General features: G+C 46.1%; 1 protein-coding gene across 5 annotated transcripts in view; it reads left to right on the plus strand.

Moving 5' to 3' along the window:
• LOC143279375 (cGMP-specific 3',5'-cyclic phosphodiesterase-like) overlaps positions 1-15,314 on the plus strand; it is a 206,681-nt gene that overhangs the window by 133,063 nt on the left and 58,304 nt on the right. For all 5 annotated transcript variants that reach the window (XM_076583406.1, XM_076583407.1, XM_076583405.1 and 2 more), the window contains exons 4-5: positions 5,651-5,740; positions 10,879-11,019. In XM_076583406.1, coding sequence (XP_076439521.1) covers positions 5,651-5,740; positions 10,879-11,019 — 231 coding nt within the window. The remainder of the gene's footprint in view (positions 1-5,650; positions 5,741-10,878; positions 11,020-15,314) is intronic.

The following is a 15,314-nucleotide window of genomic DNA, read 5'->3' on the forward strand; positions in this document are numbered from 1 at the left end:
TTTTTTTTTTAGACGACACGTGGATTTTTGTATTGCTGTGGCTGAGGTCTGTACTCATTGTTCACATCACAGACTGATGTCCCCTTCCTCTTCACCCTTCATTACAATATGTAATGTATTATCAGTACTGTACAAGTGCAAGGAAGCGCACCTGTACCTCTCTCCCTCCCCCCCTCTCTCTCCCTCCCTCTCTCTCTCTCTCCCTCCCTCCCCGCTCTCTCTTAATCAATTACAGCAGTGTTCGTAAGGCAAGCGCAAGGAAGCGCTTCTGTACTTTTGTATGAATGGGAATGTTTTGGTGTGGAGACGTTTCTCTTTCTCCCTCCCTCCCTCCCCCCCTCTCTCTCCCTCTCTATCTCTCTCTCTCTCTCTTTCTCTCTCTTAATCTATTACAGCAGTATTCGTAAGGCCAGAGCAAGGAAATGCTGCTGTACTTTGTACGAATAGGAATGTTTTGATGTGGAGATGTCTCTCTCTCTCTCCCTCTCTCTCTCTCTCTTTCTCTCTCCCCCCCCCCCCCCTCTCTCTCTCTCTCTTAATCAATTACAACAGTATTCGTAAGGCAAGCGCAAGGAAGCGCTTCTATACATTTGTATGAATGGAAATGTTTTGATGTGGAGATATTTCTCCCTCTCCCTCCTCCCTCTCTCTCTGTCTGTCTCTGTCTCTGAACTCTCTCTCTCTCTCTCCCTCCCCGCTCTCTCTTAATCAATTACAGCAGTATTCGTAAGGCCAGAACAAGGAAATGCTCCTGTACTTTGAACGAATGGAAATGGCTGGCTGATAGAAGACAAGGGGAGATGATGATGATGATGTGTGTGTGTGGGGGGTGTGGGGGGGGGGGGGGTTGGGGGGATGTTTGTGTGTGTGGGAAGGGGGGGATGTGGGTGAGGAGGGGGGGGGGGGGAGTGCAGAGCGGAGATGAGCTCTGCAGGGGAGGCAGAGATAGATTGCAGTCGCTGCACCACAGGTCCCGCCACCTGCAGGAAATTATTGTCGAATGGTCTTTTGATAAAGGGCTGAGACTTCATCGCCTTGACTGATGGAGAAAGTGTGTGAAAGGATTCACTTTGATAAGAAGTATCGGCGTTTCCGTGATAAGAAGTATCGACGAAGTATCGACGTTTCTGTGATATGAAGTATCGGCGTTTCTGTGATAAGAAGTATCGGCGTTCTGTGATAAGAAGTGTCGACGTCTCTGTGATAAGAAGTATTGACGTATCGACGTTGCTGTGATAAGAAGTATCAGCGTTGCTGTGATAAGAAGTACCGGCGTTTCTGCGATAAGAAGTATCGACCGTTTCTGCGATAAGAAGTATCGGCGTTCTGTGATAAGAAGTATCGACCGTTTCTGTGATAAGAAGTATCGACCGTTTCTGTGATAAGAAGTATCGGCGTTCTGTGATAAGAAGTATCGACCGTTTCTGTGATAAGAAGTATCGGCGTTCTGTGATAAGAAGTATCGACTGTTTCTGTGATAAGAAGTATCGACCGTTTCTGCGATAAGAAATATCGGCGTTCTGTGATAAGAAGTATCGACCGTTTCTGTGATAAGAAGTATCAGCGTTTCTGTGATAAGAAGTATCGACTGTTTCTATGATAATAAATATCAGCATTTCTGTGATAAGAAGTATCGACAGTTTCTGTGATAAGAAGTATCGACCGTTTCTGTGATAAGAAGTATCAGCGTTTCTGTGATAAGAAGTATCGACCGTTTCTGTGATAAGAAGTATCAGCGTTTCTGTGATAAGAAGTATCGACCGTTTCTGTGATAATAACGATCGACCGTTTCTGTGATAAGAAGTACCGGCGTTTCTGTGATAAGAAGTATCGAAGGTTTCTGTGATAAGAAGTATCGGCGTTCTGTGATAAGAACTATCGACCGTTTCTGTGATAAGAAGTATCGGCGTTTCTGTGATAAAAAGTATCGACCGTTTCTGTGATAAGAAGTATCGGCGTTTCTGTGATAAGAAGTATCGAAGGTTTCTGTGATAAGAAGTATTGGCGTTCTGTGATAAGAAGTATCGACATTTCTGTGATAAGAAGTATCGAAGGTTTCTGTGATAAGAAGTATTGGCGTTCTGTGATAAGATGTATAGACATTTCTGTGATAAGAAGTATCGGCGTTCTGTGATAAGAAGTATCGACCGTTTCTGTGATAAGAAGTATCGGCGTTTCTGTGATAAAAAGTATCGACCGTTTCTGTGATAAGAAGTATCAGCGTTTCTGTGATAAGAAGTATCGAAGGTTTCTGTGATAAGAAGTATTGGCGTTCTGTGATAAGATGTATCGACATTTCTGTGATAAGAAGTATCGGCGTTCTGTGATAAGAAGTATCGACCGGTTTCTGTGATAAGAAGTATCGGCGTTTCTGTGATAAAAAGTATCGACCGTTTCTGTGATAAGAAGTATTGGCGTTCTGTGATAGATGTATCGACATTTCTGTGATAAGAAGTATCGGCGTTCTGTGATAAGAAGTATCGACCGTTTCTGTGATAAGAAGTATCTCGATGAAGTGAGGAAATTCGGAGTAAGGAGTCTTTCCCAAGGACACCAGTGCCGAAACGGGGGCCTCGAACCCTGATCACTGGTGAACACTGGACCACAAGTCCAAAGCCTGGCCCTTTGTGCCACAGCAGCCTCCTTATTCAACCTTTCCATTCCCAGTATTCAACACGATACGATGATATTTCCTGCTGGAACCCCCCCCCCCCCTCCCCCGCCCTCCCAACCGCCCCTGTAGAATTCCAGAACTGACAGCTCCAGCACGATGCAGGTGACGGTGGCACAAAGAGGGGGAAATGAGAAAATGCAGGTTTTTGTTTCAGAACCACTATGGTTTTCTGAGCTTTTATATTATTAGTAATATTATTATTATTATTACTTTTCTTTCAATCTAAAGCTTTGTCGAATTTCCGAAAACCGCGTCTGCACATGAAGAGCGTGCACGCACCATACCACTGATCTAAAATTAGGTCCATCTATTTTTAGGTTAGTGGCACGCACACACACACACACACACACACACACACTGCACTATCACAGACAGGCAATATTCGTCCTCTTTTGGAACTGAAACCGGGCAGGGTCGCCTTCAACTGCGCCTGAGATAAATTTTTTTTTAAAAACGATAAGTAAAAAGATATTATTTGACGCCATTTATTTATATATTAGAGCTGGGTAGCGTTTCACAAATCCAAGTCAGTTGAACAGGTTTACAACCTTTTTTTTTCCCGTTGGTCAGCTGCGGTTTTTTTGTTGTTGTTTTTTGTTGTTTGTTTGTTTTGTTGTTGTTGTGTTGTTGTTGTTTTTTTTTGGGGGGGGGGTTCTTTCGGGTTTTTTGTGGGTTTTTTTTTGTTTTGTTTTTTTGACTCACTTGTGTAAACAAAGTGAGTCTATGTTTTAACCCGGTGTTCGGTTGTCTGTGTGTGTCTGTGTGTCCGTGGTAAACTTTAACATTGACATTTTCTCTGCAAATACTCTGTCATTTGACACCAAATTAGGCATAAAAATAGGAAAAATTCAGTTCTTTCCAGTCATCTTGTTTAAAACAATATTGCACCTCTGGGATGGGCACAAAAAAATAAATAATGAAGCCTAATTATATGCAAACTGCATTTACTGTTATATTTATATTTTTTGTATTCTCTAAACTTGGCACTTAGATCTGATATTCTGACCCAACAACAAGAGCAGTCATTATTATCATTTTTTGTTCAAACAGGAACTTCTTTTGCTGAGCATGGAAGTTTTATTTATTTTGCAAACGTTTTGGTGCAGATAGTAAAAAAAGGGAAATTACTCTGTGATTAATGCTAGGGAACTTAATTCGCTTTAAACTGATCTTTCTCATCTTAAACATTACATTTTGAAATTATACACAATACATAAAAAGCTAGGATTTTTTTTTCAGTGTATCACAAGTGAGTCTTGAAGGCCTTGCCTCTCTTGTTTGTTTTAAATTACATGACAGATTCCCACTGTTTGTCTCCAACTAATCCCCTCCTCTCTCTCTTTTCACCCGCTGTGCAACCCCTCTGACGCTCACCCCCCCCCCCCCCCCCCCCCCCCCCGCCCCCACCAGCCCCCTCGACCCCCTCCCCCGCAACTCACCACCGACTGAAAAATAATCATTTAGTAGGGATAAACGTATGCTAATTTAGCTTGTCGGAAGTCTTGATACTGAATCGTAACATTACCAAAAACTGACAGAACATTTGCAAGCAGTTTTTTTGTTTGTTTGTTTTAGCTGCGCCATTCCATGCCGTTTGTATGTCTTGTTGAAAGACCATAAACTGCAAGACTGATAGATGGTTCAGATGATTCAGCCGTGTGTCTGTCTCTCTGTTGGAGGTAGTGGAGGGGGTTGGTGGGCGCGTGTATGATATGTTAGCCCAACACTCGGCTTATATCACAGATTGACATAAGTTTACAAGTTTACATTTGGGCCACCAGCAAAGTGAGAGCTGTATCATCAATGGTTTCTCCAGTCAATGGGAAACCATTTACAGCTTAGTCTTTTTGTGAAGGACTATGACTCTCAAACTAGGAGGCAAAATTGCACTGGCTCTTAGTGCTGCAGCCTTGTGGGCTAGTTGGCCTTTTGGAACCATCCCAACGCCAACTGTCCTAAAACCCTCTTGGCCGAGAGAGTGGGTATGTACTTGGGCAAGACACTCTCCACTATAATCAAATTCTAGCCCAAATAGTCGGAACAGCAGTTGCCTCCTCTGCTGTTCTGATGGTCATAGTCGGACACGACTATCATATATATGTATGATATGTGTGTGTGGTTAAGTGCATTTGTATGTGTGCGTGTCTTTGTGGTGGTGGGGAGGTGGAGGAGGGGGGCATGCTCGCGTGCGTGTACGTGTATGTGTGTCTGTGTTTGTGAGGTTGGGGGTGGGGGGCGAGGGGGGGGGCGTGCGTGAATGATACGTGTGTGGTTAAGTGCATTTGTATGTGCGTGTCTGTGTAGTGGGGAGGGGGGGGCATACGCGCCCAGCATCTACACCATTTTGATGCAGGCCCAGCTGCTGGGCAGGCCATGTAGTTCGCATGCCAGACCACCGGCTCCCCAAGAAACTGCTGTATGGCGAACTCCAACATGGCAAGCGCTCCCATGGAGGCCAAAAGAAGCACTTCAAAGACACTTTGAAAGCTTCTCTGAAGGCCTTCAACATCAGCCACGACACATGGGAGCTGAATGCAATGGACAGACCAAAGTGGCGTTCAGCTGTCCACAAAGGCGCCAAATCCTGTGAGGCCAACAGAATCGCTGCAGCAGAGCAACACAGACAGGCCAGGAAAAGCAGTGCCAGCAAGTCCCCGACAGTCGCCACCATCCCCTATACACACTGCGTCAGAACCTTCCGGGCGCGGATTGACCTGACCAGTCATCTGCGCACCCACAGAGCCCAACCCACCCACCCCCAGGATGACTAGATCCCGACGGACGAACCACAGTGGGGAAGGGGGGGTGGGGGTGGGGGTGTGGGGGGGGGCATGCGCGCGTGCGTGTACGTTTGTGTGTGGGTTTGTGGGTTTGGGGTGGGGGGAGGCGTGCGTGGCGTGTGCGCGTGCGTGCGTGCGTGTGTGCCAGCACGCGAGACTGTTAAATATCTAACTTTTTGTGTGTGTCTGTTTTCAGCTGTTTCGAAAATACCTGATCTTCTGCGGCATCGGGATCACCAACGCACAGCTCTTTGAAATGTCCGTGAACGAATTCAAACGGAACCAGGTAAGTGAAGAACAGCTCCCAGTTCCCGTACGTGTTTTCAGCTCGGAGAGAGCCTTTTCGTTATTTAACCTCCTGGCTTCTACTGAGGGCTCAGCTCCGGTCGTCAGTGAAGGGCTGTTGCTTTAAGTGATGTCAGACTGAGCTTTGACAACAGGTCACGATTTTGGGTACCATTCGGTACTGGGACTTGTTCCTCGTGAAATTACGTTATTTTATTTTATTATTATTATTATTTTGTTGTTGTTCAACAAAATCAGTGACACCATTTACAGAACACGGAAGAAGTAGTTCTTGCTATTCCAGTCTATACCACACTGGTTTCTTTTTTCTTTTCTTTTTTTTTACCACGGTTCGGACGTCAAGGGGTTCGACAGCTACGCAGTCAGGGTCGAAGTCCGAGGGATGCCACAAACTCGGACGTCCGGCGAAGATCGGCTACCGTCCCCCAGAGCTTGGTGTTGAGGTCAGCACCCCCAGGCCAGGACTGTTGCCGCATCTTCTCATACAGGGGGCAGTCTTGGAGAATATGGGATGGGGTCTGGTCAGCCTGGCTGCAATCACATAGGGATGTGGCTGCCACTCCAATCCTCTTTAGGTGTGCTCGGAGGCCGCAGTGTCCTGTGCGAAGGCGGTAGATGGTAGTCTGGTGTCTCCTCTCCAGTGTCCTGATGGGATCCTGGTGTGCCTGGTAGCCTCCGTTCAGGGTGACCCAGCCTTTTCGGAATCTGCTGCGGAGGAGAGTTTTTGCTTCCTCATACGTGGCAGGAACGGATGGCTGTGTGAGCTGGCTTCCTTCCTTAGCAAGGTGGTCTGCACGCTCGTTGCCTGGGAGGCCTACATGTGCAGGCACCCACTGGAGGGTTGTTTGGGTTGTTTGGGTAAGGGTTGCGAGGGAGGCCTTAACTCTCTCCATACGAACGGCGAAAGAGACGACGTTAACAGCGTTTCACCCCAATTACCATCATCAAAATATTGCAAGCGGAAGGCTCTTATACTGAAGAGGTGAATGTTGACAAAGAATACCACAATTCTGACGACGGAAGCTAAAGGTTGGGTCATTCAGACACCCACTGGACATCCGAGGGGTCTGTGTAGAGGAGAAGAGAGGACTGGCCGTACTGAGTGAGTTAAGGGACTGGATCAGTGGACCAGGATCAGGGGAGTCAAGGGCCTGGAGTGTGGACATGGAGTCAGTGAAGATGGAGATGCTGCCAAGGGGCTCTCCAAGGTCATCTCCAAGGGTACCCAAGGGCAGGAAGCCATGGGAAACGTTGATGATGTGTCATGAATAGATACCAGGCGGTGTAGCAGCCTGTTCAGTTCGCACACCCGCTGGATTTTGACACCAGTTTCTAATCTGACAAGTACCGATCAACAACTAGTAAAGAGTGGTAACTCTGTCCATTCACAAGGTACAAGTGGAGTGATGGCCTAGAGGTAACGCGCCCGCCTAGGACACGGAAGAATCCGAGCGCGCTGGTTCGAATTACGGCTCAGCCGCTGATATTTTTTCTCCACTCCATTAGACCTTGAGTTGGCAGTCTGGACGCTAGTCATTCGGATGAGACGATAAACCGAGGTCCCGTGTGCAGCATGCACTTAACGCACGTGAAAGAACCCACGGCAACAAAAGGGTTGTTCCTGGCAAAATTCTGTAGAAAAATCCACTTCGATAGGAAAACAAAATAAACTGCACCCAGGGGAAAAAAAGGGGGGGTGGCGCTGTAGTGTGGCGACGCGCTCTCTCTGGGGAGAGCAGCCTGAATTTCACACAGAGCAATCTGCTGTGACAAAAAGAGAAATACAGATACAAGTACACAGCTTCAAGTCAGTGCTGCTTACGCTACCGATTCAGTTAACACACAGGTAAATAAAAGGTGCATTGGAACAAACCCAGACACTTCCTCTAAAAAGGAAGCACCGGGCCTGTCCTTATACGGATCATCTGACATGTGCACACAGCAACAAAGACAGAAGAAATGTGCAAACACAAATAAGCTTTTATTCAAGACTGGCATAGCTTCTTTAATCCTGAGCAAGCCACACAGAACACATGGACAAACACATGGTTGCCTCGGTGGTTATTGAAATGGAAGTTAACAAACAAGGAGGCCAGGAGATGAAATGATTAACAAATCATTGTTCGTTAATTTCCATTAGTACCAATTAAACCCTGGGGTCCATGTAGACTAGCCTGGAATGACACCCCACCTACCCACCCACCCACCCACGCACAGAATGGCCCCGGGGTAAAATCCTCCGGGGGGATGGGGGGGGGGGGCTAGTTTGAAGCTGTTACACCGGAAGATGAACGTGGCGGCCAGCAGTTCCCATGCAGTGGAAAAAGATACCGGCGCCACGACATATTTAGAACTGCTGTTTACAATAGACCCTCAGTGTGTGTGTGTACGTGTACGTGTGTCTGTGTTTGCCTGTGTCAGTTTTTAGAGAGTGAAACAAAGTGATATACGCATGAATGAGCACTGAAGAAACAACAACAGAAAGTCAGAAAAGTTATGTGAAAATACGCTCCCCCCGCCCCCCCCCCCTCCTCCCCCCAACCACTTACGCCATTTAAAAAAAATCACTGGCATCGTTCATTTTGACTTTTCTTACAGTCCCGTGACATACTGTGCTCCTTTTGAGGCTGTACAGGTTTTTAAGCGCTGTTTGCAAGAATGTCTTGAACAACGGGTCTGAATGAAGTTATTTTGACAGAAACAACACGCACGCACACACACACACACACACACACACACACACACACACACACACACACACATGAGGGTCTGAGCCTACCCGTACATTCTATCTTGGGTGCCAAAGACCTTGATATACATGACAGGGTGAGAGTGACATTGATTATGCTGACCGCTTTGTTTGTACCCTGTAAACTCACTCTCAGAGAAATCGTGGGATTGTGAAAAATCGTGGTTGTTCCCCTCCCACATTTTTTTCTCAGTTGCGAGAAATCGTGGGGGGCGTCCCCCTTATTTTAATTTTTTTTAATAATATTTTCTCATCGGAGATGGGTTCTTGTCTTTTCCCAGTGCAAATCTAGGAGAAAAATCAGAGAGAGGAAAAGAAAAGAGAAAGAGGGTAGCAACGACAATGACGATAATGATAATGACCGTGGCGTTCTTGAAGACATAATGACTATCAAGTCAAACCGATCTCTCAGTCAAAGAAGGCTACTCACTTGCGTAGCTTTCGTCGGCGATCCGGCCGGCTTCTTCAGCGCAACTGCTGGGTAGAGAACTAGCAGTTGTACGCATCGCTGTGAGCGAACTCACGACAATGCGACTTGACGAGTGAGGAGTACACCGAAGGCAGGTTGTGTCGGCCCCAGTCACGGTTGAGGGTTGGGTTCCTGGCGGCGATGAGGACTGCCTCCTTTACTCCCCTCTGGAACCATCTTGCTTCTCTGTCGAGAACTTGCACATTGTCCTTTACAAAGTGATGTTGGTTGTGGGTCAGATGTTCGACCACTGGGGAGGACTCTTGTTTGTGTTCTTTCAGTCTTTTGTGCAAGTTTCGCTCGGTTTCACCAATGTAACTCTGGTCACAGCCCTGGCAGTCTTATCTGATATATCACCCCTGATGTGTCCAATTTATCTGTTTTGTCTGATGGTGTTGCTGGGCTTGGCGTGAACGCTGACTCCCAACTTCCGGATCTTCCTGCTGAGAGCCTCAGTGACGCCTCTGATGTATGGCATGGAGACGTGCCCTCTCGATGGGGTTTGGCGTTGAGTCGAGGGGTGGGGTATGGTTTTCTTGCCCCCAGGGATATCCCAGGCCCACTTCTGGTATCCCGACACACTGAGCACTTTCTTGATGTGCTGCACCTCTTCTTCCCTAGCGGTGTCGTTGGAGCAGATGGTCTTTGCTCGGTGGCTGAGGGTGCGTATTACTCCAAGCTTGTGTTCCAGTGGCTGGTTACTGTTGAATTGTAAGTACTGGTCCGTGTGGGTCGGCTTCGCAATCGTGGTATTGCGAGAAATCGTGGACTTCCAGGGAGAACAGAACTGTGCATGCTGCTCTTTTTTCTGCATTTGCTTTGTACACGTGTTATATAGTTGTTTAGCTCACAAAACCAAAGAAAAAACGGAATTAATGGTTTACGTGTTAAACAGTTGAATCACAGACATGCAAAGCCCACTCATTACAATTAGTTGAGCAATTCCCCCCCACACCCCCTCAAGGCCTGACTAAGCGAGATGTGTTACGCTGCTGGTCAGACATCTGCTTAGCAGACGTGGTGTAGCGTATATGGGTTTGTCCGAACACAGTGACGCCTCCATGTGAAACTGAACTGATGTGTGAAGTCAGACAGAACTGCGTTAGGTATAGAATAGAATAGAATAGAATACGTCTTTATTACCAAGTGTACCGGGGTCACAAGGAATACTGGGGGGGGGGGGGGGGGGCAGGGGAGATAGTACATAACAAGATACGAACATAAATCGAAAATCATACACAAACACAGATACAATAGAAATTAGGATACATACAAGTGCATATCAATGTAAAAACTTGTGAATACTCACACATGCACGCACTGCACACACACACACACAAACACACACACACACACACACACACACACACACACACACACACACCCTCTCTCTCTCTCTCTCTCTCTCTCTCTCTCTCACACACACACACACACACACACACACTTTTGAACAGAAGCTGCATATTACATGTGGATGGGGCTGGTGACTAGATCTTCAGGTAGATGGTTGTTGATGGCATATCGGGTGTCTTTTCAATCTCCAGTCACTGTATGTATGTTTCGATTAAAAAAAACAACAACAACTGAAGGGTTGCATTTTCTCTGTTCTATACAGAACGCGATGCGAATAGTCTTGCTTGAACTTGTCTGAAGTCTTCTTTCTGTGTGTGTGTGTGTGTGTGTGTGTTGTGATGTGTCCATTCGTTGAAGCGGATGTGATAAGGATTTGATTGTTTACGTATATCAGTCACCAACAGGACGTGTGTGTGTGTGTGTGTGTGTGTGTGTGTGTGTGTGCATGTGTATGTGTGCGTGCGTGTGTGTATGTGTGTGTGTTTGAGTGTGTGTGTGTATGTCTGTGTGTGTGTGTGTGTGTGTGTGCGTGTGTGTGTGCCACCAGCTCTTGTTGCACCTGGCCCGGGGGATCTTCGAGGAGCAGACCAACCTGGAGAAGCTGGTGCAGAAGATCATGCTGGACGCCCAGGACCTCCTCAAGTGTGAGAAGTGCTGCGTCTACCTGCTGGAGGACACCTGTGAGCGGGTCAGTGATGCCCCCGTGTTTATACTTTGAATCCAGACTGCAGCCCAGCTCATTTCAATTTTGGGTAGAATTCCCTCCTCACACTCAAGCCTTGATTTTAACGAAAGTGCCTTAGCTGCTTAACAGAACATCTCACAGGTGGTTGTGCTCATATTGTCAAGAACTTCATAGTACCTGTGAATATACTATTGTGATAGTCAACAGATGGTAGTTTATGAATAGAATGAATACGCATGCCAAGTTGTAAACGTTATGTATTCCTAGTGTCGGGGGGAGGGGCGGGATCGGGGGAGGTATTGTCCAAACCTAAAATGATTTATTAAATGAAATCATACTCATTAATCGAAGCATCGAATGGAACAACAGCTTCCAATGTACATGTGTAAATTCCAGCCATATCGCACTGAAAACAAGAAAAAACATTCTAACATAAAAACACTATAAACCTACTCCTCTTTTGCCAATCTTGCTTGTACTCATCCACACAGCCAGCACATGAATAAAATATTGAAAGATGCTGCATTGTACAGTAGTGTGGGTGTGATGTGTTGTGTTTGGTTTGTTGTGGCTGAATGTGTGTATGTCTTTGTGCATGTTTATACTGTATGTATGTTTGTGATTAAAACAAACAAGTAACCAATTGGGTTCATTTTTTTTCAACGCTTGGTTACTTCTTAATTGCTATTAAGTTCTATTCTGTGTTCGTGTGTTGTATTGTTTTATGTTTATTCGTTAGCATTTAGTTTATTTTTAGTTTTTTCCAGGTACGTTCTTGTTTTTGTGTGTTTTCGTTATTGTGGCAGTGTATTGTGCTGCTTTATGTGCTTTCTTTACATTGATGTGTTTAATGTCATGATGTGTTTGTGTGTTTTTCTGTTGTCCACCCTTCTTTTGCTACTGGCCTCTTACGACCACTTCTGTCAAAGTCTCTGACCCCGACCTCCTCGTGTCGGTGTCGTTCTACTCTCTGGGGACACGGACGGATCGTTTTGCACCCACCCACCCCAACAGCACACACACACACACACACACACACACACCACACTCCCCTCACCACCTACCAGTCCTCGTTCCCTCCTCGTCGTCTTCTTCTCATTTCTGTCTTTTGGGGATTCAGGACATAGCAGCGTTTTCCCTTCCTCCCACTTTGAGTTGACACACTTTTCCGCTTTTCTTCTTCTTCTTTTTCTTCTTCTTCTTCTTCTTCTTCTCCTGCTCCTCCTCCTTCTTCTTCTTCCTATCTCTGGGGATCAGGACATAGCAACGTTTTCCCTTCCTCCCACTTTGAGTAGACACACTTTTCCACTTTTGTCTTCTTCTTCTTCTTCTTCTTCTTCTTCTTCTTCTCCTCCTCCTCCTCCTCCTCCTCCTCCTTCTTCTTCTTCCTATCTCTGGGGATCAGGACATAGCAGCGTTTTCCCTTCCTCCCACTTTGAGTAGACACACTTTTCCACTTTTCTTCTTCTTCTTCTCCTTCTTCTTCTCCTTCGTCTTCTTCCTATCTCTGGGGATCAGGACATAGTAACGTTTTCCCTTTCTCCCACTTTGAGTTAACACACTTTTCCACTTTTGTCTTCTTCTTCTTCTTCTTCTCCTTCTTCTTCTCTTTCTTCTTCTTCTTCTTTCTACCATTGGGGATCAGGACATAGCAACGTTATCCCTTCCTCCCACTTTGAGCTGACATAATGATTCTTGCCTTGTAAGAAATTGGGCCTGTTCCAGAATGGTGTTCTTTCACTGGGCTGTGGAGCGACGGCCCAAATTAAATCAACTCCAGTTACTTACCCGTCCAACGGTGTACCGAGACTGGTGTCTGGGCTTAGAGAGACAGCACGATTTATCTGCTACACACTCTGTATTAGGACCACTCTGAAAATACATCGGTTATTGGCAGAAAAGGGGGACACTACCCATCATCAAATGTCGTCGACAGACGTATTGAATGACTGTGGTCAGAAAAAAAAATTGGACCTCAGCTCTAGCAACGTACAGAGTAGTTTATGAAAATGGATTTACGTTTCGGAGCTAATGCCCCAATTTACTTGTCCTTTTTTTTTTCTTTTTTTTTCTTTTTTTTCATAGAACACTCAGCACAATATTCCCACTGATTTGTGTGTGTGTCTGTGTCTGTGTCTGTAAAAAAGCATCAGCATGGTGGTCGATTAAAAAAAGAAAAAAGAAAAAGAAAGTCTCAAGATCAAATAGATACTACATATATATACACAGCATGTTAGGATCCACTCCATGGTTCAGTTTCTGAAGACCTTCTTCTTCTTCTCCCTCGACTCTGAAGAGTAGGGTCACTGGAACGCCGCACAGTACAGAAGACCTGTTCACCAGATTCCGCCAACTCTGTTGCCTTTGGGTCACAGCCTGTGGGTATCCACAAATCGTTTTCCTGTCCATTCAGTCCTGTTGTCAGCCCATCATTGTTGTTTTTGTTGTTGTTTTTTCCCTTTCTTCCCCACCCTCAACAGTTTTTCGGAGGGATCGTTGTAGCCAGGCCATCGGACCTTGTCACATGACGTAGCTGGCGAAATCTTTATGAAAACTACAGGGAAGAAGTCAATTCTCCAGACTGTTCCTGTTCCCAAACACAGAGTGAATGAAACAGGCGTGTGGAAAGATGGTATGGACTGTTGTGGTACTTGGTAGGTGACAGCTGTGCATATACGTGAAAAGATGATCGGACTCGCGCGCACGTGTCTGTGTGTTTGTGTGTGTGTGTGTGTGCGAGAGAGAGAGAGTGTGTGTGTGTGTGTGTGTGAAAGAGAGTGAGTGAGTGTGTGTGTGTGTGTGTACGCGAGAGAGAGAGAGAGTGTGTGTGTGAGAGAGAGAGAGAGAGGGTAGGGGGGGGGAGGGGGCAGGGTTAGCATGGTTCACTTTCTTCTGTCGTCTTAATGTAATATATCGCTGCAGGCAAGGCGGAACTTGAGACCAACCGCGAACTTTGCCATTGATGACACACACTGTGAGATGCCCCATTTCTGTTGTACCTCCACCTCCACACTACACCACACTCCTCTCCCCCCCCCCTCCCCACCACACCACACTCCTCCCCCCCCCCACACCACACCCCTCTTTCCCTTTCCACACCCCCACACCACACCACATCACACCGCACCACACAACATCACGCCACACCACACCACATCACACCGCACCACACAACATCACGCCACATCACACCACACGACACCACGCCACATCACACCACACCACATCACACCACACCACATCACACCACACCCCTCTTTCCCTTTCCATTCTTGTTCAGTATCATCCGAAAAGCAGAAATCGAATCAATTATGTACTCAGGCTAACCGGTGTATGGTTATTGCACCAGTCTCCCGTAGGCCTCTCTCTCCCTGTCTCTGACTGTCTGTCTGTTTGTCTGTCTGTCTGTCTGTCTCTCTCTCTCTCTCTCTCTCTCTCTCTCTCTCTCTCCCTCTTTAACTGCAGTGTTGTTGAGAGAAGAGAAGAACACTCTGAGGGCAGAGCTACATTTTTCCACTGAAGCCAGTGAAGACATCACGTCCCCGCCCCACCCCCCCCCCCCCCCCACCCCCCGCCCCCCTCCCAATCCCCATCCCCCGAGTCATGTAGACTGAAAGCTGTACGCTTAGCGCGGATTTCTCTTGGGGGCTTCGTGTCTATTTTTAGATCCCGGCTGTACAATGTCACTTTCTTTTTGCAGTGCTGTGTCCCTTTGTCCTGATGGCACACTGCTGGTTTTCCCAGAAGATAAATCATGATGTTACATTATCGCTTTTTCCCAGAGGATAAATCCTGATGTTACATTATCGCTTTTTCCCAGAGGATAAATCCTGATGTTACATTACCGCGTTTTCCCAGAAGATAAATCATGATGTTACATTATCGCGTTTTCCCAGAAGATAAATCATGATGTTACATTATCGCTTTTTCCCAGAAGATAAATCATGATGTTACATTATCGCTTTTTCCCAGAGGCATGCTATTGCTTTTTACCAGAAGATAAATCCTAATTGCACACTACTGGTTTTTACCAAGAAGATAAATCCAAATTGCACACTATTGCTTTTTCCCAGAAGATAAATCCTGATGTTACATTATCGCTTTTTCCCAGAGGATAAATCCTGATGTTACATTACCGCGTTTTCCCAGAAGATAAATCATGATGTTACATTATCGCTTTTTCCCAGAGGATAAATCCTGATGGCATGCTATTGCTTTTTACCAGAAGATAAATCCTAATTGCACACTATTGCTTTTTACCAGAAGATAAATCCTAATTGCACACTACTGCTTTTTAC

This window comes from Babylonia areolata, chromosome 2 (assembly GCF_041734735.1).
Source record: "Babylonia areolata isolate BAREFJ2019XMU chromosome 2, ASM4173473v1, whole genome shotgun sequence".
Lineage (NCBI taxonomy): Eukaryota > Metazoa > Mollusca > Gastropoda > Neogastropoda > Buccinidae > Babylonia > Babylonia areolata.